Below are 24016 nucleotides of genomic sequence, written 5' to 3' on the forward strand. Positions count from 1 at the left end.
TTCTATACAAATAGTATTTATTATTGAGAGACATGACGTAAAGGAATAAGGGTTATAAATAGGAAAAAGGGGCCATAAATAGGTGCATTTCATAGGGGGGATATAAATAATTTGGGGGGGATTAGGGGGTCAGCGCTTCAGATCTACAGGCATCTCAATGTCGTTACTGCGGCAGGAACCTGGAAAAGATAAAGAAATAAGAGGAGGTTCACTTAAGCAGAGAATCAATGGGGCATTGCAGGAAAAAATAATGGGTGAAAACAAAGGTGGGGAGAGGGAAGAGAAGGGTAGAAATAGGAGACGTCACCCCTATTTATTGGAAGCCTCTGGGTCCCTGTGTCAAAGACCATTATGCACGGACTGACCCGAACTCAACTGTCTCATAGGCATAAATGTCGGGTCAAGAGATCTACTGCAAGTCCGTGCCTGGTTCACGACAGACCGACGTAGGACTCTGGCCCAAAATCCTACAAGAGCCCAAACATGAGAAAAAAAACAGAAGGGTCCAGGGCCACGGAGAACCTGATGAGTCACCCCTGGGAACACAAGGATGGGGCCTATGGAAATCCAACTGCCCGATCCTTCTCTCCCCTGATATCTGTGTTTAGAGGGGAGTCGACAGGTTCCCATACACATTGCATGTTGGCTGACATTTATCGAATGCGTTTGCCAGCAAAGTATCAGCAGAGTCATATAGCAAATTTGTCATCGTGAAACACCATTAACACTTTGGACAAGTGGTGGGGAATTGCCCCATGGGTATGCTACACCTTAAAGTATGGACAAGTAATGGGGAATTGCCCCATGGGTATGCTACACCTTAAAGTATTTATTGATGTGTCACAGAGACATGTAAGAAGTTTTGAAGTCGTAAGTTGATCGTAGTGGTAGAACAGTAGCTGTGAGACCCCCAGGTTCGTGGGCATCACCAGTGTCACATCCCTAGCTGGCCCTGCTACAGCGGTGTCCGCCTTCATCACCAGGCGCCCCTATATTCATTCTGAGGGATAGCGCTGGTGATGGAGGAATACCGCCTGCTACCCAGTCAGGCAGAATGGTTGTTGGGGCTGCCAAAAGCTCAGCAGGACTGCTGTGGCCGATGGGGCAGTACCACGCCCTACTTAAACTCCTACTGTAGTGTTTACTTAACCTGGTTTTTATCTCCTGTCAATGTTGTTTGAAACTCATTGCTGACCCTGGACTGACCAAACCCCCTATCTGCGTGAGGATACTACTTCTGAGTCCATCTTCATGGCTCTGAACTCGGTTGCTTCCTGGCTTCATCCCTGACCTCTGATTTTGTGTAGTATCTGTCCTCCTTGGTGTTGACCCAGCTAGTCAAACTCCCTCTGCCAGTTTGCTCCACCAGCCAGCAGCAGCTCCATGGATGCAACCCAGGGGACCCTGTTGTAAGAACAAATCCCTATATAGGGGTTGAAGGTTTTTTACAGGGTCGATCGGGGACCTGCTAAAGGGAATGACCTGCTCAAAGTCTGTCAATGGAAGCCCTAGTAAAAGCTCCTAGGTTCTCCATGTATAGTCTAACCTTACAGCCAGTCACTTACATTCTCCAATCTTCTCCTCCATGTACATCAGTTGATCGCTCAAAAAATCCACCCGATCCAAACTACGGATTTTCTCCCAGAATTCCTGCACCTGCTCCGAGCGGATCTCTGACAGTTTAATGGGGAAGAGTCTCTGCAGAGCGGAGAGGGCGCTGTCCAACTTCTATGGGAGAGGAAGAGAGACATCTTGTTATGGTGGTCTGCGGCTAGACCAAAAGAGCAAGGGACTGCTACAATGAGACCCCAGCAGGGAGGTGAGGTCGTGAAGGAGAGATTTATGGATGGTTATCAAGTCCATCTATCCTGCAGGCCTCAAGGACTGTCTGTCCCTGATGCTGGTCTTGGTCTGGTTAGGTCCTTTGATCATTTTTTAGACTGGTCATTTCCTTCAATTTCGTGGTATGGAGACACATACAAACGTTGGCCATATGTACAAAGGTGAAAAAAAGGGACTAAACCGAGCTTGAGATATGCGGCAGGAGGTCCCTGTTAATCCTGGACATATTAATGGACATGAATATCCTATAAGAGGACATAGAGGAGTTGTGCGCATGGTCCTCATCTACCAGCCAGGGCAGAGCGCGGCTACAAAGAGTGTCTCCAGCTCTGGAGGATCCAACACGTCCAGGGACTACTCGGACAGCCATTGATGACTCCATAGGAGCCATATGATGCTTAATTTAACCATCGGTGGTGCTACATGGAAGTATAAGGCTTGCTCTCAGGTCATCCTGCAGATTACTGGGGAAGGTTACACTAGTTGGAACACCATGTTACAGCTTATTGTTGAAGGACCCCACAAACATAAAACTGATCCTAACCCTCAGGAGCCGAGGTTTGTCTCCACTCCAGACCTCGGCTGTAGATCTTCACATGTTCTCTACCAGAAGAGCTTAATGGAAGGAAGCGCATCCTCACACCGCCAGCGGCTCAGGTTCCTGTACCTTCACCCTTACCAGGCTTCCTGTGTAATCTTGGCTGAGCCTCGGTTTCCTGTTAGCGGTGTGCGACTTAAACTGGAACTCCACCGTCGCCAAGCTCCACCATTGCGCATGAACACTTGATTGTTTTTATCGAGCAGCTATAAATCTATACAAGGCATTGTACTGCTTTTAATTAAAGGGATATTCCCAAAATCAAAATTTCTCCCTTATCATCGCCATGAATACTGCGGAGGTGTGATGTTCTACATGGGACTGCTGGAGAAATCCAAGTACACAGCTCCGCTGTTTCCGGCAGTCCTATACTCAATAAATGGAGCAGAGGTCAAACAACTCTTTAACCCCTTCCCAACGAAGGACGACATGATCCATACCTCCCAACTATTGAGAAAAGAAAGTGGGATAGATCATACGACGCGCGTCGCGGCAGATGTTGCCCACACACATTTACCATTTTAGATGTGAAGTTGCATTTTTAATGTGCTTTTTATAGCACAGAAAAGCTTTGATTCTGTACTTAATAAAGTACCTGCAGTTTTTTACATGCGATTTTTTAGGCTCCAGATAAAAGTCTCCAGAGGAAAAAAAAAGAACCAAAACCGCACAGATTAGCAGCGTCCTTGGGAGCACAGCAGGAGCCTTTTTTGTTAAAGTAATTTTCATTAAGGATTTTTTACTTTAATGGGGTAAAAAAAAGGGCAAATTATAAATACACAGTAATATAGACACAAACAAGGACCAAAGAAAAGCAAAAAAAAAGCCAAATTCAAAGGGATGAAAGATACCGGTAAAATAAAGGGTGGGAAGGTTTAATGATGTGAGTAGGGGAAAGGAGAAATATGGGTTATTAAGGAAAAAGGGGGGAAAAATTAAAGGGATAGAAGGAAAATGAAAAAGATTGGTCTATACAGGATAGCGAAGGGAAAGGGGTTACATACACATATAAGATATCTTATATATAAAATAACATATGAATATATATATATATATATATATATATATATAGATAACCCCTTTCCCTTCTCTATCCTGTATAAGCGGAGATTTCAGGGAATCACGTCCACTTTGCTTCGAAATTTAGACCTTGTTCACATGTAGCGTAAATGCTGCCTATTTTCTGATGCTTTTTTGGCACAAAAATTCTGTGTTTAATTGTCCAAGCAAAAGTGGATGTGATTATATATATATATATATATATATATATATATATATATATATATATATATATATATTTATATATAAATAAAATCACATCCACTTTTGCTTGGACAATTAAACACAGCAGCATTTTTGTGCCAAAAAAGCATCAGAAAATAAGCAGCATTTACGCTACATGTGAACAAGGTCTAAATTTCGAAGCAAAGTGGACGTGATTCCCTGAAATCTTTGCTCTCTGTGGTCTGGAGACGCTGCTGAAATCTGTGATTTTGGTGCATTTTTTCTCTATTGGTTTCTTCTGACAAAAATGCATGAAAAAAAAACCCCGTTGTACTTTTAATTACAGAATCAATGCTTTTCTGTATTATTAAAAAAAGTGTTAAGGACTCGGCTTCCTATCTTCCCCAAAAGTCGCATCAAATCCATCAGCTCCATGAACAGAAACATAAAAAATAACAGAACTAGGCAACATGTCAGCAGGGAAATTAAAGCACTAAATAGTGCTGAAAGAACCCACAACAAAAGAAGCAAACTGACTCCATATAGTCCATAGAGAAACAGGAGTAGAAACGGAGCAAAAGAATAGTGCAAAATATAATTTATTAATTAACAAGCAAAATAGTGCATAAATACATATTAAACAGTACAGAAGGATGATTAAAAATGGGAAAGTGAGTCACCCCCGGTGAGCACCCTGCCAAAACCAAATATCCCGTAGGTAGGTAGCATAAAGGCAGGAGCTATATATATATATATATATATGGTCTTCCCCTTGAGAAAGCCGAACACCAGCGTCAGCGAAACGCGCGTCGGGGACCTCTCTGCTCCCGGCCCGGTGCACCCTGCCTCCCTGCACTTTATTTGGTAAGCGCTGCCTTGTTGCTAGTATTCTATCCTGTGGGGGGTATACTAGTTACCCACAGGAGTGACTTGGTTAATATATATAGCTCCTGCCTTTATGCTACCTACGGGATATTTGGTTTTGGCAGGGTGCTCACCGGGGGTGACTCACTTTCCCATTTTTAATCATCCTTCTGTACTGTTTAATATGTATTTATGCACTATTTTGCTTGTTAATTAATAAATTATATTTTGCACTATTCTTTTGCTCCGTTTCTACTCCTGTTTCTCTAGAAACATAAAAAAGTTGCAGGTTTTAGAAAATGGCCACAGAAACCAAATTTTTTTTTTTTTTTACAAAGGCCATAATCGCACTGACCTGGAGAATCAATTACTGCAAATGAACGCTGTAAAAACAAAACCCAAAAAACAAGGGCGGAATTGCCTTTTTCACTGCATTACATGGTTAAGTGAATGGTGCCATTCCAAACTACACCTTGGCCTGTAAGGAATCACCTGGTTTGAGATTGGCCACATAAATGTGCATCAGAGCTGTGTACACGAAATGGAAGAAGATCTGCCCAGTGATCACTCACCTGCTCCAAGGAGCTGACAAGACTGCGGAGATCCTGCACCTCATTAGACAGCTTGTTTGAAGAATCTGCCAAGAAAACATGAAATAAAGGGACGCTCCATTATAGAGACACTTTATATAGTTTATATGTCTTTTTAAAGGAGGTGTCCAAAATTAAAAAAAAATAGCATTTTTTTTTTCCAGATACGGCGCCACACCTGTCCATGGGTCGTTTCTGGTATTACAGGTAGACTGTATGGAAGTGAATGTGGGTGAGATGCAGTACCGTCCGCAACCTGAGGACAGAGGGGGTGCTGCTGTAGATAGAAAGCAGCCATGTTTTTCTAGTCATGGACAACCCCTTTAAATATTATAGTCTTCCATATAGTCTTCTACATTATAAAGGGAGTAATCATAGTTGGCAATTGTCCCAGGAATTCCTGGGCCAGACGTCCAAGTTTCGCCCCCCAAATCCACCCCATCCTTCCCAGGTTTGCTCCACCTCTGGCCCACCTCGAATACACCGGCTTTTGGATGTGGTTTCCATGAACCCTGCCATTTTTCAGTCCAGCAGTTGTGAGAAATCCTGGGACAGTTTATTTAAAGGGGTGATCCACTTTTGACACTACTCTCTATTCCATAACCATGTGGGGTATATAGAGAGTATAAATGGTATATAAGGTATAAGGGGCATATAGAGACCTTAAAAATAAAATGCATCCAATCAGAGCTTAGCTCTCATTTTACAATACAACCAATCAGAGCTCAGCTCTCATTTTACTATAATAACCAGAGTTCAGGTTTTATTTTATGATAACAACCAATCAGAGCATAGGTTTCATGTTATCATAGCAACCAATCACAGCTCAGTTTTCATTTTACGCGCTGCGGAATATGTTGGCGCTATATAAATAAAGATTATTATTATTATTATTTTACCATAGTAACTAATCAGAGCTCAGCTTTCCCATAGCAACCAATCAGTGCTCAGCTTTCATTTTACCCTAGCTATCAATCAGAGCTCAGCTTTCATCTTACCGTAGCAACCAATCAGAGCTCAGCTTTTACTTTATAAACTGATCTGATAAAATGAAAGCTGCGCTGTAATTGGTTGCTATCGGCAACCAGGATCGTTTTTCTGCTGATAAATCTGCCCCGCTCTGTGTCTTGAGGCTAGGTGATTGGAGTACAGGACAGATTCCCCACACAAGTGTTTACATTGATGGCTCACGGTCTCCGTGCCATGACACACCACAAGGTCCCCCATCATGGCGGTGACGCGGCCTGGCTCACCTTCAGGTTGCTGGGCCAGTACTGACACTTGCGGCTTGTTCTCCCTGTTTTTCATACAGAATTTCCCATCTTCTCCCAGCGTGTACCCCGGGTGACATTCGCAGCGGTAGCCGCCCCTCGTGTTGATGCAAACCTGGGGGCAGTAGCGGGACGGGCGCCGGCACTCATCTATGTCTGAAGGAAGGAGACACAATATGGAGGACGCAGAATGAGTTAGCGGAGAATCTGTCAGCGAGCTCGAATTGTGGCTTGTGGCTGTTTTATCCGTCTGATTTACGGCCACATTAGAGATCGTGGACGTGGTCGGCGCCATGTTGGCTTTTCCATGTGTGTACGACACAATGACAAAAACCTGACAGACCCTAATACAATCATTGGGGTCTTTCAGATGTGACGGGTCTGCCTGTCCCACACATGAACCCCTAATGGAGATGGACCCCAGCTTAGGGCCACGGTCACACTGACAGGATTTTACATCAGTATTTGTAGCCAAAACCAGGAGAGGGTGATAAATCCAGAAGTGGTGACGGGTCTCCATTATTCTCCTCCTCTGATTGTTACAAATACTGACGGTGTGAACGCGGCCTTACGTGACCCGCGTCTATGACTTACCCACGTGGCAGTGTCTTCCTCCCCACCCTGCAGGGCAGCGGCACATGTTGGGTTTCACACAAGTCCCGCCGTTCTGACAAGGTTTACGGCAAATGGCTGGATGTGGAAAGGAACAAGATGGCGAGGAAAAAAATATATAAATGTATAAATATAAAAAAGAACATGCAAAAGGCACAAACATAGGGACAGATAGGGATCACCGGTCCTAATGATAACAGATCCTAACAAACATAGGGATCACAAGTCCTAATGATAACAGATCCTAACAGACATAGGGATCACCGGTCCTAATGATAACAGATCCTAACAAACATAGGGATCACCGGTCCTAATGATAACAGATCTTAACAAACATAGGGATCACCGGTCCTAATGATAACAGATCCTAACAAACATAGGGATCACCAGTCCTAATGATAACACATCCTAACAGACATAGGGATCACCGGTCCTATTGATAACAGATCCTAACAAACATAGGGATCACCAGTCCTATTGATAACAGATCGTAACAAACATAGGAATCACCAGTCCTAATGATAACAGATCCTAACAAACATAGGGATCACCGGTCCTAATGATAACAGATCCTAACAAACATAGGGATCACCAGTCCTATTGATAACAGATCCTAACAAATATAGGGATCACCAGTCCTAATGATAACAGATCCTAACAAATATAGGGATCACCAGTCCTAATTACAACAGATCCTAACAAACATAGGGATCACCAGTCCTAATCCTAGTCCAATCCTTCCCTTTCACAGCCTGCACTTGCATAGCTCTAGAAGGCCAATCTGCAGCTGCGTACCCCTCCTCTCCCCTCTCTGCTATTTACTGACTTCCAATAGAAGGATTTTCTGATGTAGTTGATGATGTAGGGAGTGACGTTCTCTCTCCAGCACGGAGCGACTGATCTTACCCCATTTGTCCATCTCCTCTGCCTGTCGCCACCACTAGGGGGATCTATTGCGCTAAGCACGATCAGCCCCTCACACATCGCCCCCTGGTGGTGGGACACGTATGTGAAGAACAGAACCATTGGACGTGGTAGCACTTCCCAGCTCTCACCTTCCTCACAGGACTCAGAACTTGGATCCTTTTTCTTCCATCCCGGACAACAGATGGAATTTACTTTAATGATTTCCCTTTTCACCTGTCGGACTGACACTGAGTACATCGTCCTGAAACACACAGATGCCAGTCAGTGACATACTCATGGCTGTGCGCGTCGTCTACCGTCCTGAAACACACAGATGCCAGCCAGTGACGTACTCATGGCTGTGCGCGGCGTCTCTGTGCTGCACTACCGTCACCACACCGCGGCTGTAATACCGCGAAACACCGCGTCTACAAATAGAGATTCTGATTTGGCTTTTATCCTAAGTCACATTTCAAGGCTCATTAAAGGGTTTAAGGCCGGCGTCACACTACCGTGTTTTATGGATGTAAGAGAGGTGCTGAAAATACGGATTGCATACGGTACAATGCTGCTCTATGCCCCAGCTCCTATCTGCCGTATTTTACTGATCCGTATTATACGGTCTTCTACGGCCATAGAAAATCGCAGCATGCTGCGTTTGTCACCGTATTGCGCAAAAAATATGACAATGAAAGTCTATGGGGGCCAGAAAAATACGGATCACACACGGACCAGCAGTGTGACTTGCGAGAAATACGCAGCGCTGTTAGAGAGAAAAGCCGGTAATTCAGTGCGGTGTACAGTAAAATCACACTGACAGCTTACAGTAGAATAGGTAGAATAAATGTGTACACATAGAATAGGTATGTATATATACAGTGGGGCAAAAAAGTATTTAGTCAGTCAGCAATAGTGCAAGTTCCACCACTTAAAAAGATGAGAGGCGTCTGTAATTTACATCATAGGTAGACCTCAACTATGGGAGACAAACTGAGAAAAAAAAATCCAGAAAATCACATTGTCTGTTTTTTTAACATTTTATTTGCATATTATGGTGGAAAATAAGTATTTGGTCAGAAACAAACAATCAAGATTTCTGGCTCTCACAGACCTGTAACTTCTTCTTTAAGAGTCTCCTCTTTCCTCCACTCATTACCTGTAGTAATGGCACCTGTTTAAACTTGTTATCAGTATAAAAAGACACCTGTGCACACCCTCAAACAGTCTGACTCCAAACTCCACTATGGTGAAGACCAAAAAGCTGTCAAAGGACACCAGAAACAAAATTGTAGCCCTGCACCAGGCCGGGAAGACTGAATCTGCAATAGCCAACCAGCTTGGAGTGAAGAAATCAACAGTGGGAGCAATAATTAGAAAATGAAAGACATACAAGACCACTGATAATCTCCCTCGATCTGGGGCTCCACGCAAAATCCCACCCCGTGGGGTCAGAATGATCACAAGAACGGTGAGCAAAACTCCCAGAACCACGCGGGGGAACCTAGTGAATGAACTGCAGAGAGCTGGGACCAATGTAACAAGGCCTACCATAAGTAACACACTACGCCACCATGGACTCAGATCCTGCAGTGCCGGACGTGTCCCACTGCTTAAGCCAGTACATGTCCGGGCCCGTCTGAAGTTTGCCAGAGAGCATTTGGATGATCCAGAGGAGTTTTGGGAGAATGTCCTATGGTCTGATGAAACCAAACTGGAACTGTTTGGTAGAAACACAACTTGTCGTGTTTGGAGGAAAAAGAATACTGAGTTGCATCCATCAAACACCATACCTACTGTAAAGCATGGTGGTGGAAACATCATGCTTTGGGGCTGTTTCTCTGCAAAGGGGCCAGGACGACTGATCCGGGTACATGAAAGAATGAATGGGGCCATGTATCGTGAGATTTTGAGTGCAAACCTCCTTCCATCAGCAAGGGCATTGAAGATGAAACATGGCTGGGTCTTTCAACATGACAATGATCCAAAGCACACCGCCAGGGCAACGAAGGAGTGGCTTCGTAAGAAGCATTTCAAGGTCCTGGAGTGGCCTAGCCAGTCTCCAGATCTCAACCCTATAGAAAACCTTTGGAGGGAGTTGAAAGTCCGTGTTGCCAAGCGAAAAGCCAAAAACATCACTGCTCTAGAGGAGATCTGCATGGAGGAATGGGCCAACATACCAACAACAGTGTGTGGCAACCTTGTGAAGACTTACAGAAAACGTTTGACCTCTGTCATTGCCAACAAAGGATATATTACAGAGTATTGAGATGAATTTTTGTTTCTGACCAAATACTTATTTTCCACCATAATATGCAAATAAAATGTTAAAAAAAACAGACAATGTGATTTTCTGGATTTTTTTTTCTCAGTTTGTCTCCCATAGTTGAGGTCTACCTATGATGTAAATTACAGACGCCTCTCATCTTTTTAAGTGGTGGAACTTGCACTATTGCTGACTGACTAAATACTTTTTTGCCCCACTGTATATATGTCAGTGAGACACATATATGTATATATATTAATATTTCATCCAGCGCGATATAGCAGAAAGCCGGTAATTCAATTACCGGTTTTGCTCTCTCCTTCCTAAACCGGACATGATATGAGACATGGTTACATACAGTAAACCATGTCATATTCCCATTTTTTTGCATATTCCACACTACTAATGTTAGTAGTGTGTATGTGCAAAATTTGGGCGCTGTAGCTATTAAATTAAAGGGTTAAATGGCGGAAAAAATTGGTGTGGGCTCCCGCGCAATTTTCTCCGCCAGAGTAGTAAAGCCAGTGACTGAGGGCAGATATTAATAGCCTGGAGAGGGTCCATGGTTATTGCCCCCCCCTGGCTAAAAACACCTGCCCCCAGCCACCTGTTATGTTTGCTAATGACAGGTGTTATGAAGGCAATCCAGAAACACAGTGTGCTTAGCGATCAGAGCGCACACAGTGATCTGACAAATACCCAAAAATACAAGAACGAGCTCTGAGACGTGGAAACTCTGTAGACTGCACACCTGATCCTATCCTAAACACAACTAAAAGTGGCTGTGGATTGCGCCTAACAACTACCTAGGCAACGCGGCACAGCCTAAGAAACTAGCTAGCCTGAAGATAGAAAAATAGGCCTGACTTGCCCCAGAGAAATTCCCCAAAGGAAAAGGCAGCCCCCCACATATAATGACTGTGAGTAAGATGAAAAGACAAAACGTAGGGATGAAATAGATTCAGCAAAGTGGGGCCCGATATTCTAGGACAGAGCGAGGACAGTAAAGCGAACTTTGCAGTCTACAAAAACCCTAAAGCAAAACCACGCAAAGGGGGCAAAAAAAAAACCACCGTGCCGAACTAACGGCACGGCGGTACACCCTTTGCGTCTCAGAGCTTCCAGCAAAACAAAAGACAAGCTGGACAGAAAAAAAGCAACAAAAAAGCAAAAAGCACTTAGCTATACAGAGAAGCAGGTCACAGGAACAATCAGGAGAAGTTCAGATCCAACACTGAAACATTGACAAGGAGCAAGGATAGCAGCATCAGGCGGAGTTAAGTAATGAAGCAGTTAACGAGCTCACCAGAACACCTGAGGGAGGAAGCTCAGAAGCTGCAGTACCACTTGTGACCACAGGAGTGAATTCAGCCACAGAATTCACAACAGTACCCCCCCCTTGAGGAGGGGTCACCGAACCCTCACCAGAGCCCCCAGGCCGACCAGGATGAGCCGCATGAAAGGCACGAACAAGATCGGAAGCATGAACATCAGAGGCAAAAACCCAGGAATTATCTTCCTGAGCATAACCCTTCCATTTAACCAGATACTGGAGTTTCCGTCTAGAAACACGAGAATCCAAAATCTTCTCCACAATATACTCCAATTCCCCCTCCACCAAAATCGGGGCAGGAGGCTCAACAGATGGAACCATAGGTGCCACGTATCTCCGCAACAACGACCTATGGAATACATTATGTATGGAAAAGGAGTCTGGGAGGGTCAAACGAAAAGACACAGGATTGAGAACCTCAGAAATCCTATACGGACCAATAAAACGAGGTTTAAATTTAGGAGAGGAAACCTTCATAGGAATATGACGAGAAGATAACCAAACCAGATCCCCAACACGAAGTCGGGGACCCACACGGCGTCTGCGATTAGCGAAAAGTTGAGCTTTCTCCTGGGACAAGATCAAATTGTCCACTACCTGAGTCCAGATCTGCTGCAACCTATCCACCACAGAATCCACACCAGGACAGTCCGAAGACTCAACCTGTCCTGAAGAGAAACGAGGATGGAACCCAGAATTGCAAAAAAATGGAGAAACCAAGGTAGCCGAGCTGGCCCGATTATTAAGGGCGAACTCAGCCAACGGCAAAAAGGACACCCAATCATCCTGGTCTGCAGAAACAAAACATCTCAGATATGTTTCCAAGGTCTGATTGGTTCGTTCGGTCTGGCCATTAGTCTGAGGATAGAAAGCCGAGGAAAAGGATAGGTCAATGCCCATCCTACCACAAAAGGCTCGCCAAAACCTTGAAACAAACTGGGAACCTCTGTCAGAAACAATATTCTCAGGAATGCCATGCAACCGAACCACATGCTGAAAGAACAAAGGTACCAAATCAGAGGAGGAAGGCAATTTAGCCAAGGGCACCAGATGGACCATTTTAGAAAAGCGATCACAGACCACCCAAATGACTGACATCTTTTGAGAAACGGGAAGGTCAGAAATGAAAGCCATCGAAATATGTGTCCAAGGCCTCTTTGGGACCGGCAAGGGCAAAAGCAACCCACTGGCACGAGAACAGCAGGGCTTAGCCCTAGCACAAATCCCACAGGACTGCACAAAAGTACGTACATCCCGTGACAGAGATGGCCACCAGAAGGATCTAGCCACTAACTCTCTGGTACCAAAGATTCCAGGATGACCAGCCAACACCGAACAATGAAGTTCAGAGATAAGTTTATTAGTCCACCTATCAGGGACGAACAGTTTCTCTGCTGGACAACGATCAGGTTTATTCGCCTGAAATTTTTGCAGCACCCGCCGCAAATCAGGGGAGATGGCAGACACAATGACTCCTTCCTTGAGGATACCCGCTGGCTCAGATAAACCCGGAGAGTCGGGCACAAAACTCCTAGACAGAGCATCCGCCTTCACATTTTTAGAGCCCGGAAGGTACGAAATCACAAAGTCGAAGCGGGCAAAAAATAACGACCAACGGGCCTGTCTAGGATTCAAGCGCTTGGCAGACTCGAGATAAGTCAAGTTCTTATGATCAGTCAATACCACCACGCGATGCTTAGCTCCTTCAAGCCAATGACGCCACTCCTCGAATGCCCACTTCATGGCCAGCAACTCTCGATTGCCCACATCATAATTACGCTCAGCGGGCGAAAACTTCCTGGAAAAGAAAGCACATGGTTTCATCACTGAGCAATCAGAACCTCTCTGTGACAAAACCGCCCCTGCTCCAATCTCAGAAGCATCAACCTCGACCTGGAACGGAAGAGAAACATCTGGCTGACACAACACAGGGGCAGAACAAAAACGACGCTTCAACTCCTGAAAAGCTTCCACAGCAGCAGAAGACCAATTAACCAAATCAGCACCCTTCTTGGTCAAATCGGTCAATGGTTTGGCAATGCTAGAAAAATTACAGATGAAGCGACAATAAAAATTAGCAAAGCCCAGGAACTTTTGCAGACTTTTCAGAGATGTCGGCTGAATCCAATCCTGGATGGCTTGGACCTTAACTGGATCCATCTCGATAGTAGAAGGGGTAAAGATGAACCCCAAAAATGAAACTTTCTGCACACCGAAGAGACACTTTGATCCCTTCACAAACAAAGAGTTAGCACGCAGGACCTGAAAAACCATTCTGACCTGCTTCACATGAGACTCCCAATCATCTGAGAAGATCAAAATGTCATCCAAGTAAACAATCAGGAATTTATCCAGATACTCACGGAAGATGTCATGCATAAAAGACTGAAACACAGATGGAGCATTGGCAAGTCCGAACGGCATCACTAGATACTCAAAATGACCCTCGGGCGTATTGAATGCAGTTTTCCATTCATCTCCTTGCCTGATTCTCACCAGATTATACGCACCACGAAGATCTATCTTAGTGAACCAACTAGCCCCCTTAATCCGAGCAAACAAGTCAGATAACAATGGCAAGGGATACTGAAATTTAACAGTGATCTTATTAAGAAGGCGGTAATCAATACACGGTCTCAGCGAACCATCCTTCTTGGCTACAAAGAAGAACCCTGCTCCCAGTGGTGATGACGATGGGCGAATATGTCCCTTCTCCAGGGATTCCTTCACATAACTGCGCATAGCGGCGTGTTCGGGCACGGATAAATTAAATAATCGACCTTTAGGGAATTTACTACCAGGAATCAAATTGATAGCACAATCACAATCAATATGCGGATGTAGAGCATCGGACTTGGGCTCTTCAAATACATCCTGATAATCAGACAAGAACTCTGGAACCTCAGAAGGGGTGGATGACGAAATCGACAAAAATGGAACATCACCATCTACCCCCTGACAACCCCAGCTGGATACCGACATGGAATTCCAATCCAATACTGGATTATGGGTTTGTAGCCATGGCAACCCCAACACGACCACATCATGCAGATTATGCAACACCAGAAAGCGAATAACTTCCTGATGTGCAGGAGCCATGCACATGGTCAGCTGGGTCCAGTACTGAGGTTTATTCTTGGCCAAAGGTGTAGCATCAATTCCTCTCAATGGAATAGGACACCGCAAAGGCTCCAAGAAAAACCCACAACGTTTAGCATAATCCAAATCCATCAGATTCAGGGCAGCGCCCGAATCCACAAACGCCATGACAGAAAACGACGACAAAGAGCATATCAAGGTAATGGAGAGAAGGAATTTGGACTGTACAGTACCAATGACGGCAGACCTAGCGGACCGCTTAGTGCGCTTAGGACAATCAGAAATAGCATGAGTGGAATCACCACAGTAGAAACACAGACCATTCAGACGTCTGTATTCCTGCCGTTCAACTCTAGTCATAGTCCTATTGCACTGCATAGGCTCAGGTTTAACCTCAGGCAGTACCGCCAAATGGTGCACAGATTTACGCTCGCGCAAGCGTCGACCGATCTGAATGGCCAAAGACAAAGACTCATTCAAACCAGCAGGCATAGGAAATCCCACCATGACATCCTTAAGAGCCTCAGAGAGACCCTTTCTGAACAAAGCTGCCAGCGCAGATTCATTCCACTGAGTGAGTACTGACCATTTCCTAAATTTCTGACAATATACTTCTATATCATCCTGACCCTGGCACAAAGCCAGCAAATTTTTCTCAGCCTGATCCACTGAATTAGGCTCATCGTACAGCAATCCGAGCGCCAGGAAAAACGCATCGACACTACTCAATGCAGGGTCTCCTGGCGCAAGAGAAAATGCCCAGTCTTGAGGGTCGCCGCGCAAAAAAGAAATAATAATCAAAACCTGTTGAATAGGATTACCAGAAGAATGAGGTTTCAAGGCCAGAAATAGCTTACATTTATTTTTGAAACTTAGAAACTTAGTTCTATCTCCAAAAAACAAATCAGGAATAGGAATTCTTGGTTCTAACATAGATTTCTGATCAATAGTATCTTGAATCTTTTGTACATTTATAACGAGATTATCCATTGAAGAGCACAGACCCTGAATATCCATGTCCACACCTGTGTCCAGAATCACCCAAATGTCTAGGGGAAAAAAAAAAAAGTGAACACAGAGCAGAAAAAAAAAAAAAAATGATGTCAGAACTTTTTCTTTCCCTCTATTGAGAATCATTAGTTGGGCTCCTTGTACTGTTATGTTTGCTAATGACAGGTGTTATGAAGGCAATCCAGAAACACAGTGTGCTTAGCGATCAGAGCGCACACAGTGATCTGACAAATACCCAAAAATACAAGAACGAGCTCTGAGACGTGGAAACTCTGTAGACTGCACACCTGATCCTATCCTAAACACAACTAAAAGCGGCTGTGGATTGCGCCTAACAACTACCTAGGCAACTCGGCACAGCCTAAGAAACTAGCTAGCCTGAAGATAGAAAAATAGGCCTGACTTGCCCCAGAGAAATTCCCCAAAGGAAAAGGCAGCCCCCCACATATAATGACTGTGAGTAAGATGAAAAGACAAAACGTAGGGATGAAATAGATTCAGCAAAGTGGGGCCCGATATTCTAGGACAGAGCGAGGACAGTAAAGCGAACTTTGCAGTCTACAAAAAACCCTAAAGCAAAACCACGCAAAGGGGGCAAAAAAAACCCACCGTGCCGAACTAACGGCACGGCGGTACACCCTTTGCGTCTCAGAGCTTCCAGCAAAACAAAAGACAAGCTGGACAGAAAAAAAGCAACAAAAAAGTAAAAAGCACTTAGCTATACAGAGCAGCAGGTCACAGGAACAATCAGGAGAAGCTCAGATCCAACACTGAAACATTGACAAGGAGCAAGGATAGCAGCATCAGGCGGAGTTAAGTAATGAAGCAGTTAACGAGCTCACCAGAACACCTGAGGGAGGAAGCTCAGAAGCTGCAGTAACACTTGTGACCACAAGAGTGAATTCAGCCACAGAATTCACAACAGCCACCCCAGAAAAGGCACATCTGGAAGATGCGCCTATTCTGGCACTTGGCCACTCTCTTCTCGTTCCCGTGTAGCGGTGGGATATGGGGTAATGAAGGGTTAATGTCACCTTGCTATTGTAAGGTGACATTAAGCCAGATTAATAATGGAGAGGCGTCAATTATGACACCTATCCATTATTAATCCAATAGTATGAAATGGTTAAAAAAACACACACACATTATTACAAAGTCTTTTAATGAAATAAAACACCTGGTTGTTGGAATAGTTTATTATCCTGGTAATCCACCTGAAGACCCTCGCTCTGTAACAAAGGAAAAATAAAAAAACAACAATATCTCATACCTTCCGATGATCTGTCACGTCCCACGATGTAAATCCATCTGAAGGGGTTAAATTTTTTTACAGGCAGGAGCTCTGCTATAATGCAGCTGTGCTCCTGGCTGTAAAACCCCAGCGAATGAATGGAAACTAGGTCAATGACCTGTAGTTACCTTCATTCGCGGTGAGGCGCCCTCTGCTGGTTGTCCTCATATGAACTCGAGCCTGGGAACTTTTCTGATTTTTTTCCCACGCTCGAAGGACATCCAGCAGAGGGCGCATCACCGCGAATGAAGGTAACTACAGGTCATTGACCTATTTTACATTCATTCGCTGGGGTTTTACAGCCAGGAGCACAGCTGCATTAGCAGAGCTCCTGTTTGTAAAAATTTTTAACCCCTTCAGATGGATTTACATCGTGGGACGTGACAGATCATCGGAAGGTATGTATATTGTTGTTTTTTTATTTTTCCTTTGTTACAGAGCGAGGGTCTTCAGGTGGATTACCAGGATAATAAAATATTCCAACAACCTGTATTTATTTCATTAAAAGACTTTGTAATAATGTGTTTGTGTTTTTTTAACCATTTCAGACTATTGGATTAATAATGGATAGGTGTCATAATTGACGCCTCTCCATTATTAATCTGGCTTAATGTCACCTTACAATAGCAAGATGACATTAACCCTTCATTACCCCATATCCCACCGCTACACGGGAATGGGAAGAGAGTGGCCAAGTGCCAGAATAGGCGCATCTTACAGACAGAGGATGCCATGCGCAAAATACGCTGACACACCCTGCCTACGGAGGAGATACAGACCACTATTTTGGGGACTTTTTGTGTATTATGGCCGTAAATTACGGACCGTATTTTTATATGCTGAGTGTGACGCCGGCCTAAGTCTCCTCACACTGGCATGTCATTCTCCACAACCTTACCCTTTTTATGTGCCGGGAATTTTTCTGCATTTTTTTGTGACATTTAGTGAAATGTGCAACTTTTTTAACTGAAAAGTTAAAGACAAACGTGAATTTGATTTTTGACTTTGAGCAAATCCCATGAACCGTGTGCGTCGTTTGAAGAAAAAATACGGCAATGAATAACACAGGACAAAAAAAGTGACATAAGAAAACCCTCAAATGATCGGGGCCTTATTGTCACGCCAACAACCATCTTACCTGTAGGTGCTGCAGGTGCGCTGCCCCCGACACATCGTCAGATAAGGCTGATAGAACGGCTGAACGAACGTCTCATTGTGAAGAACTGGGATCCTCTCCACCTGCCTGGAACAGACCCCTGTAAAAGAGCTGCAGGACAGCGCACACGTCATCTAGGCAAATGGACTTACAAATAGATCCCCATCATATACTACAAATTCCCCTATGGATGCCCCTATTTTGGGGGGCTCCTAAAAATGATCGGTCGCACATTGTTTCATTTTTACCTGTACATCATATGCGGTATATATCAATCCCACCCTAGAGAAGTCTACAAAGTAATTCACTGTGGAGCTGCCCTGCCACCTAGTGGCCACCTGCAGAACAGGCAGTATATGTGGAGCTACCCTGCCACCTAGTGGCCACTTGCAGAACAGACAGTATATGTGGAGCTAACCTGCCACCTTGTGGCCACCTGCAGAACAGGCAGTATATGTGGAGCTAACCTGCCACCTAGTGGCCACCTGCAGAACAGACAGTATATGTGGAGCTACCCTGCCACCTAGTGGCCACCTGCAGAACAGGCAGTATATGTGGAGCTAACCTGTCACCTAGAGGCCACCTGCAGAACAGGCAGTATATGAGGAGCTAACCTGTCACCTAGAGGCCACCTGCAGAACAGGCAGTATATGAGGAGCTACCCTGCCACCTAGTGGCCACCTGCAGAACAGACAGTATATGTGGAGCTACTCTGCCACCTAGTGGCCACCTGCAGAACAGGCAGTATATGAGGAGCTACCCTGCCACCTAGTGGCCAATTGCAGAACAAGAAAAATTTGTGAAGCTGAATGAGAGGCAGTTGTAATTTCTGTGTAAGCTCCTCAAGCCTCGTCCTGGCAGATGTTAAACAGTTCAGATCCACTAAAGTGACTGTGGCTGAGCTGCAATACCACACACAGCCTGTGGACAGGGTGGCGCTGCTTATTGAAGATAACAGCTGTGTTTTTCTAAACCTGGACTGACCCTTTAATAACTCTATCAATTATAACCGGGAACAATTTGCTTACCTGGGCCCTTGTGCTTGCACTGACACCCCCACCAGTAAGACAAGGGTCGACCAGACGGACATTGTGATTGCCGGACTCACCTGTTAATAAGGATAGAAATAAGGGGAGGAGAAGTCCTGTAAATACTCTATAATGTAGTCGTAGTCAGCGCATTGTATACCACTTGGGAATTGCTCTTTAAGCGATTGTACAATGAATTCTAGCTGTCTTTTCTAGTATATAGCCTAATAGTGATCTGTTACATATCTGACAGTAAGCGCCCCGATAACGTACGCTGGGGCCCAATGGGGTGTGCAGCTCTGAATACAATGGACCGAGGGCCGAGCGGTTCGGGATCTGTCACCGACATCGACACTGGGAAAACATCAAAAACTTTGCAAAATGGAAAATGTAGTTTCCTTATCAACAGCTTTTCCCTTCTCAGTCTTCTATTTCCTGCTCTGTTCACGTATGGAAACCAGAGGGGATCAGTGTGAGGAGGAAGCCGCGCCGGGCAACGGGCAAACGGGCCGCGGATTGGGGGGAAAAGGGTCACTCAGGAGATGAAAAAGGAAAAATGAAAAATCAGAAAAAATATTATTTTTATAAATTCACAAACCCCAAAGGTTGGCCTTGCCCCCATTTTAACACATGACGAGGACCTGCACTGATAATGGGGCCTTCTGTTACAGGTGGATATGCTGTGCTGGGGTCAGGGAGCTCCTGAAAGTGGCCTCATTTTTATAGTCCTTGTGTTTTCCATTTCTTATATTAATGTGCAGACTGAAGCAAAATAGTAAGAAAAACTGCGTAAAAAAGCGAAAAATAACGAAAAATGCAACAAAAAAGAAAAGTATTGTTGTAATATTGTAATAAGATTGCACAGAAGAAACATAGCAAAATGCCTGGTGTGAACATGGCCGCACCGTACCCCTGTGTACTCGTCCCGTATTATAGAGACCCTACAAGAATCTAGAATACTAGCACGTAATAACATTATAATCAACGAAGGCAAAAAAATGTCTAAAATTATACAAAGGAAATTAAAAAAATAAAATAAAATCCAAAAATGGGTAAAAGTGAGATGTAGCAGAGCTGAGCTTTTACATAGGACTGCAGGAGAGTCCAGATAATAACAGATAATGTCACGTATGTAGCGGTATGAATGCACTCACTGTGACCAGTGTGACTGTCCAGTCGCCGTCCCGGGCTGAATAATCTCATATTGTGCCCTGCAGAGAGAAGAGCGATTGTGAGAGGAGGAAGTGCACGCCCCTGAGTCACAATCACACTCGCCCCGCGTCGGTGACTCCCCTTGTCTGCTCACGACAGGCGCCCACTTCAGTGCCAGCTATGCCCCCTGCTCCGTCACTTCATAGATGATCCTGGAAAATACTCCAGGTTCCCTCTAGAAGCACCTGGCAAAGGTTCCTTCTGCTAATACATAACTGCCCCCAGTGATGGCTGAATTACCCTAGGGGGTAAAAAGGGCCAAAAAGTTACCCATCCGCACTCGGTATGTAAAAACGTGTGGCGTGTCCCTTTAAGAGAACTTTTTTATTTTCCCATCTTAACACTGTGCAGAGTTGTATTACGTCCTATTACACTAATTACCTTGTGCCAAATTCATTCGCTTTCCCCATCAGTCACACAGACCATGGACAGAGCAGCAGGACTATGATCGGAGAGGGGATTGGGGACACAGGATCCGTGTTCTTGTGAGTAGGGGTCCTATCGGTGGTGCCCCCAACAATCCAACACTTATTTCCTATCCTATAGATAACCAAAAAGTGTGTGCCGTGAAACCACATGAGGTGCCTGATAAACCTACCATTGACCAGTAGAAAATTTGGGGGCAGAAACTCTCTAAATCTCAAAAGTCCTCAAAAACGTGAAGTTTTAGCTCAGTTTCTTCCCCCAAAACTCTGGGCCTGAGTTTGTCCTCTATAAATCACGTTTTGTCTGCTAATAGATCTTCTCTTTCCTTTTACTCTCCATCCATTCCAGACCACCACGACAACTTCTCCTGGTGACTGCAAAGTTTACTATGAAGACATGTTTGCTCCTTCTCTTCCGCAGTCATCCTTAGTCTCTACAACAACACAAAGTGAGACCTGAACATAGTTCAAACCCCAGATCATCAGACCTGACGGCTTTAATCAATGTGGACCTGACTCCAGATCCCTAAGTTCAGATCCAAATAACTGGGATAAGATCCCTCGGATGTTCCATGGTAAGCACAACAATGCTGTGCTACCGTGGAAATCTGTAACCAGAATCATGGAGCAATGGATGCCGATTCTGTGTACAGACCGTCTGCAAACATGAAGAACACAAATGTGGCTGAAGGAACAAGAATGAGGAGAGGAGGAGAGGAGAACATGGAGATGTCCTGGTCATGACTCTACCTGCATAGCTGGAGCTTCTGTTGGCTGCCATTGTCATACGGATTTGCAGGCACTATTACAATGTTTCCACACTGCTGTAGAGTAGAAGAAGAGGCCATGTATAGTGGAGATGGTGGAAACAGGACCATGTAGTAGGAAGGGCGACCCGAAGAGCATTTTGTTGCGGAGCAGAACCAGGCTTAAACGGTGAAACCAAGTGCCACTTTTTGCTTGATGGAGACTGAGATCATCTAAATGGAGTGACACCAGATATAAGCCAACAAACCAGGTGTAAGGGGGCACCAACATCCCCCACGTGACCCACAGACAGGTGTCACACCTGTTATGTTGCCAGGAGGTAAGATTGCCCTGTCCTTTATCTCATTATCCTGGTTGGTGCTGCCCCAAGCACCCAGCACTTGGGGGCTCTCAGCTATATGTGAAAATATAAACATTGCTCCTTAGCTTTCTGCGTTCACCGTATAGTGGGCACCGCCACGGGCACCTTCCTCACCCCCTCCTGACACTATGACACTACTGGCTGGTTCACTTTGCCCTGTCTGTAAACTCTACGTGTTGGGGCAGCACCCGCTGTCTTGGAGTGATTAGCGTGTTGTGACGAAGCCATACATTCCAGAAACTCGTCCATTTACAGTTTTGACTTCCAGTTTCCTGATGCTCCTGACGAGACTCGTGGCTCCTAATTAAACTTAATTTAGAAAGGAGGAACATCTGCGGCCTGCATTCCCAGTGTTACCCAGTACAGCGGGCAGAGTGGTGGTAGCAACTGGTTTCATGGTCCCAGCTATGATATTGTGAACTATTCCAATTGGTTACTACAGCCAAAGCCCACCACAACCCAACTCTAGGGCATGCACTTGTTTACCTGGCGACTGGCATTGCCCTGTGTCCATGCTTGCACACTCTACTAGAAAGTTGGTGGGTCACCTGTAGTTAATTGAGAACCCCAAGACATCTGGCAGAACACAACAGGAAATCTAGGTGTCAGAAAACACAGTCAGTGCCAAAGCTCATGACTGGTGGCAAAGGTGTATCTAGTAACCAAGGGGTTCAATAGCAAAATGAAAATGGTCCCCACTGCACCATAACAGGTGGTCAAGAGCATGAAAAGCTTGATTATTTTGGTTCAGTTCCCTAATACACAGGAGTAGTGTATAATGTAATGTCACAGTACAGAGATCATACACACAGTGATACCACAGTGCAGAGATAATACACACAGTGATGTCACAGTACAGAGAGAATACACAGAGTGATGTCACAGTACAGGGGTAATACACACAGTGATGTCACAGTACAGGGATAATACACACAGCGATGTCACATTAGAGAGATAATACACACAGCGATGTCACAGTACAGAGAGAATACACACAGTGATGTCACAGTACAGAGATAATACACACAGTGTTGTCACAGTACAGAGAGAATACACAGTGTTGTCACAGTACAGAGGTAAAACACACAGTGATGTCACAGTACAGAGAGAATACACATAGTGATGTCACAGTACAGGGATAATACACACAGCGATGTCACAGTAGAGAGATAATACACACAGTGATGTCACAGTACAGAGAGAATACACAGACTGATGTCACAGTACAGGGATAATGCACACAGTGATGTCACAGTACAGGGATAATACACACAGTGATGTCACAGTACAGGGATAATAAACAGTGATGTCACAGTACAGGGATAATGCACACAGTGATGTCTGTTGTGAATTCTGTGGCTGAATTCACTCCTGTGGTCACAAGTGGTACTGCAGCTTCTGAGCTTCCTCCCTCAGGTGTTCTGGTGAGCTCGTTAACTGCTTCATTACTTAACTCCGCCTGATGCTGCTATCCTTGCTCCTTGTCAATGTTTCAGTGTTGGATCTGAGCTTCTCCTGATTGTTCCTGTAACCTGCTGCTCTGTATAGCTAAGTGCTTTTTGCTTTTTTGTTGCTTTTTTTCTGTCCAGCTTGTCTTTTGTTTTGCTGGAAGCTCTGAGACGCAAAGGGTGTACCGCCGTGCCGTTAGTTCGGCACGGTGGGTTTTTTTTGCCCCCTTTGCGTGGTTTTGCTTTAGGGTTTTTTGTAGACTGCAAAGTTCGCTTTACTGTCCTCGCTCTGTCCTAGAATATCGGGCCCCACTTTGCTGAATCTATTTCATCCCTACATTTTGTCTTTTCATCTTACTCACAGTCATTATATGTGGGGGGCTGCCTTTTCCTTTGGGGAATTTCTCTGGGGCAAGTCAGGCCTATTTTTCTATCTTCAGGCTAGCTAGTTTCTTAGGCTGTGCCGAGTTGCATAGGTAGATGCTAGGCGCAATCCACAGCCGCTTTTAGTTGTGTTTAGGATAGGATCAGGTGTGCAGTCTACAGAGTTTCCACGTCTCAGAGCTCGTTCTTGTATTTTTGGGTATTTGTCAGATCACTGTGTGCGCTCTGATCGCTAAGCACACTGTGTTTCTGGATTGCCTTCATAACACCTGTCATTAGCAAACATAACAGTACAAGGAGCCAACTAATGATTCTCAATAGAGGGAAAGA

At 44.8% G+C, this 24016-nt stretch overlaps 1 protein-coding gene across 1 annotated transcript; it reads right to left on the minus strand.

Annotated features, from left to right (window-relative positions):
• EGFL8 (EGF like domain multiple 8) lies at positions 1-20307 on the minus strand. Its single transcript, XM_069746366.1, has 9 exons — positions 20243-20307; positions 19089-19168; positions 18043-18171; positions 8057-8169; positions 6984-7079; positions 6372-6545; positions 5101-5165; positions 1566-1728; positions 1-179 (listed from the first exon to the last, which is right to left on the minus strand). The coding sequence occupies exons 2-9, from the start codon at positions 19148-19150 to the stop codon at positions 130-132; spliced, it is 852 nt and encodes a 283-aa protein (XP_069602467.1). The 5' UTR covers positions 19151-19168; positions 20243-20307; the 3' UTR covers positions 1-129.
• Positions 20308-24016: the final 3709 nt, after the last annotated feature.

This window comes from Ranitomeya imitator, chromosome 2 (genome assembly GCF_032444005.1).
Source record: "Ranitomeya imitator isolate aRanImi1 chromosome 2, aRanImi1.pri, whole genome shotgun sequence".
Taxonomy (NCBI): Eukaryota; Metazoa; Chordata; class Amphibia; order Anura; family Dendrobatidae; genus Ranitomeya; species Ranitomeya imitator.

What these genes read in the sequence shown, in the direction of transcription:
- EGFL8 (XM_069746366.1), bottom strand. Translation starts at nt 19,150, where the DNA reads ATGTCCGTCTGGTCGACCCTTGTCTTACTGGTGGGGGTGTCAGTGCAA. An exon ending in CGCACCTGCAGCACCTACAG is followed by an intron (nt 8,170 to 18,042) that starts GTAAGATGGTTG and finishes TGTGTGTTTCAG; the next exon opens with GACGATGTACTCAGTGTCAG. An exon ending in GGAGGAGAAGATTGGAGAAT is followed by an intron (nt 180 to 1,565) that starts GTAAGTGACTGG and finishes TATCTTTTCCAG; the next exon opens with GTTCCTGCCGCAGTAACGAC.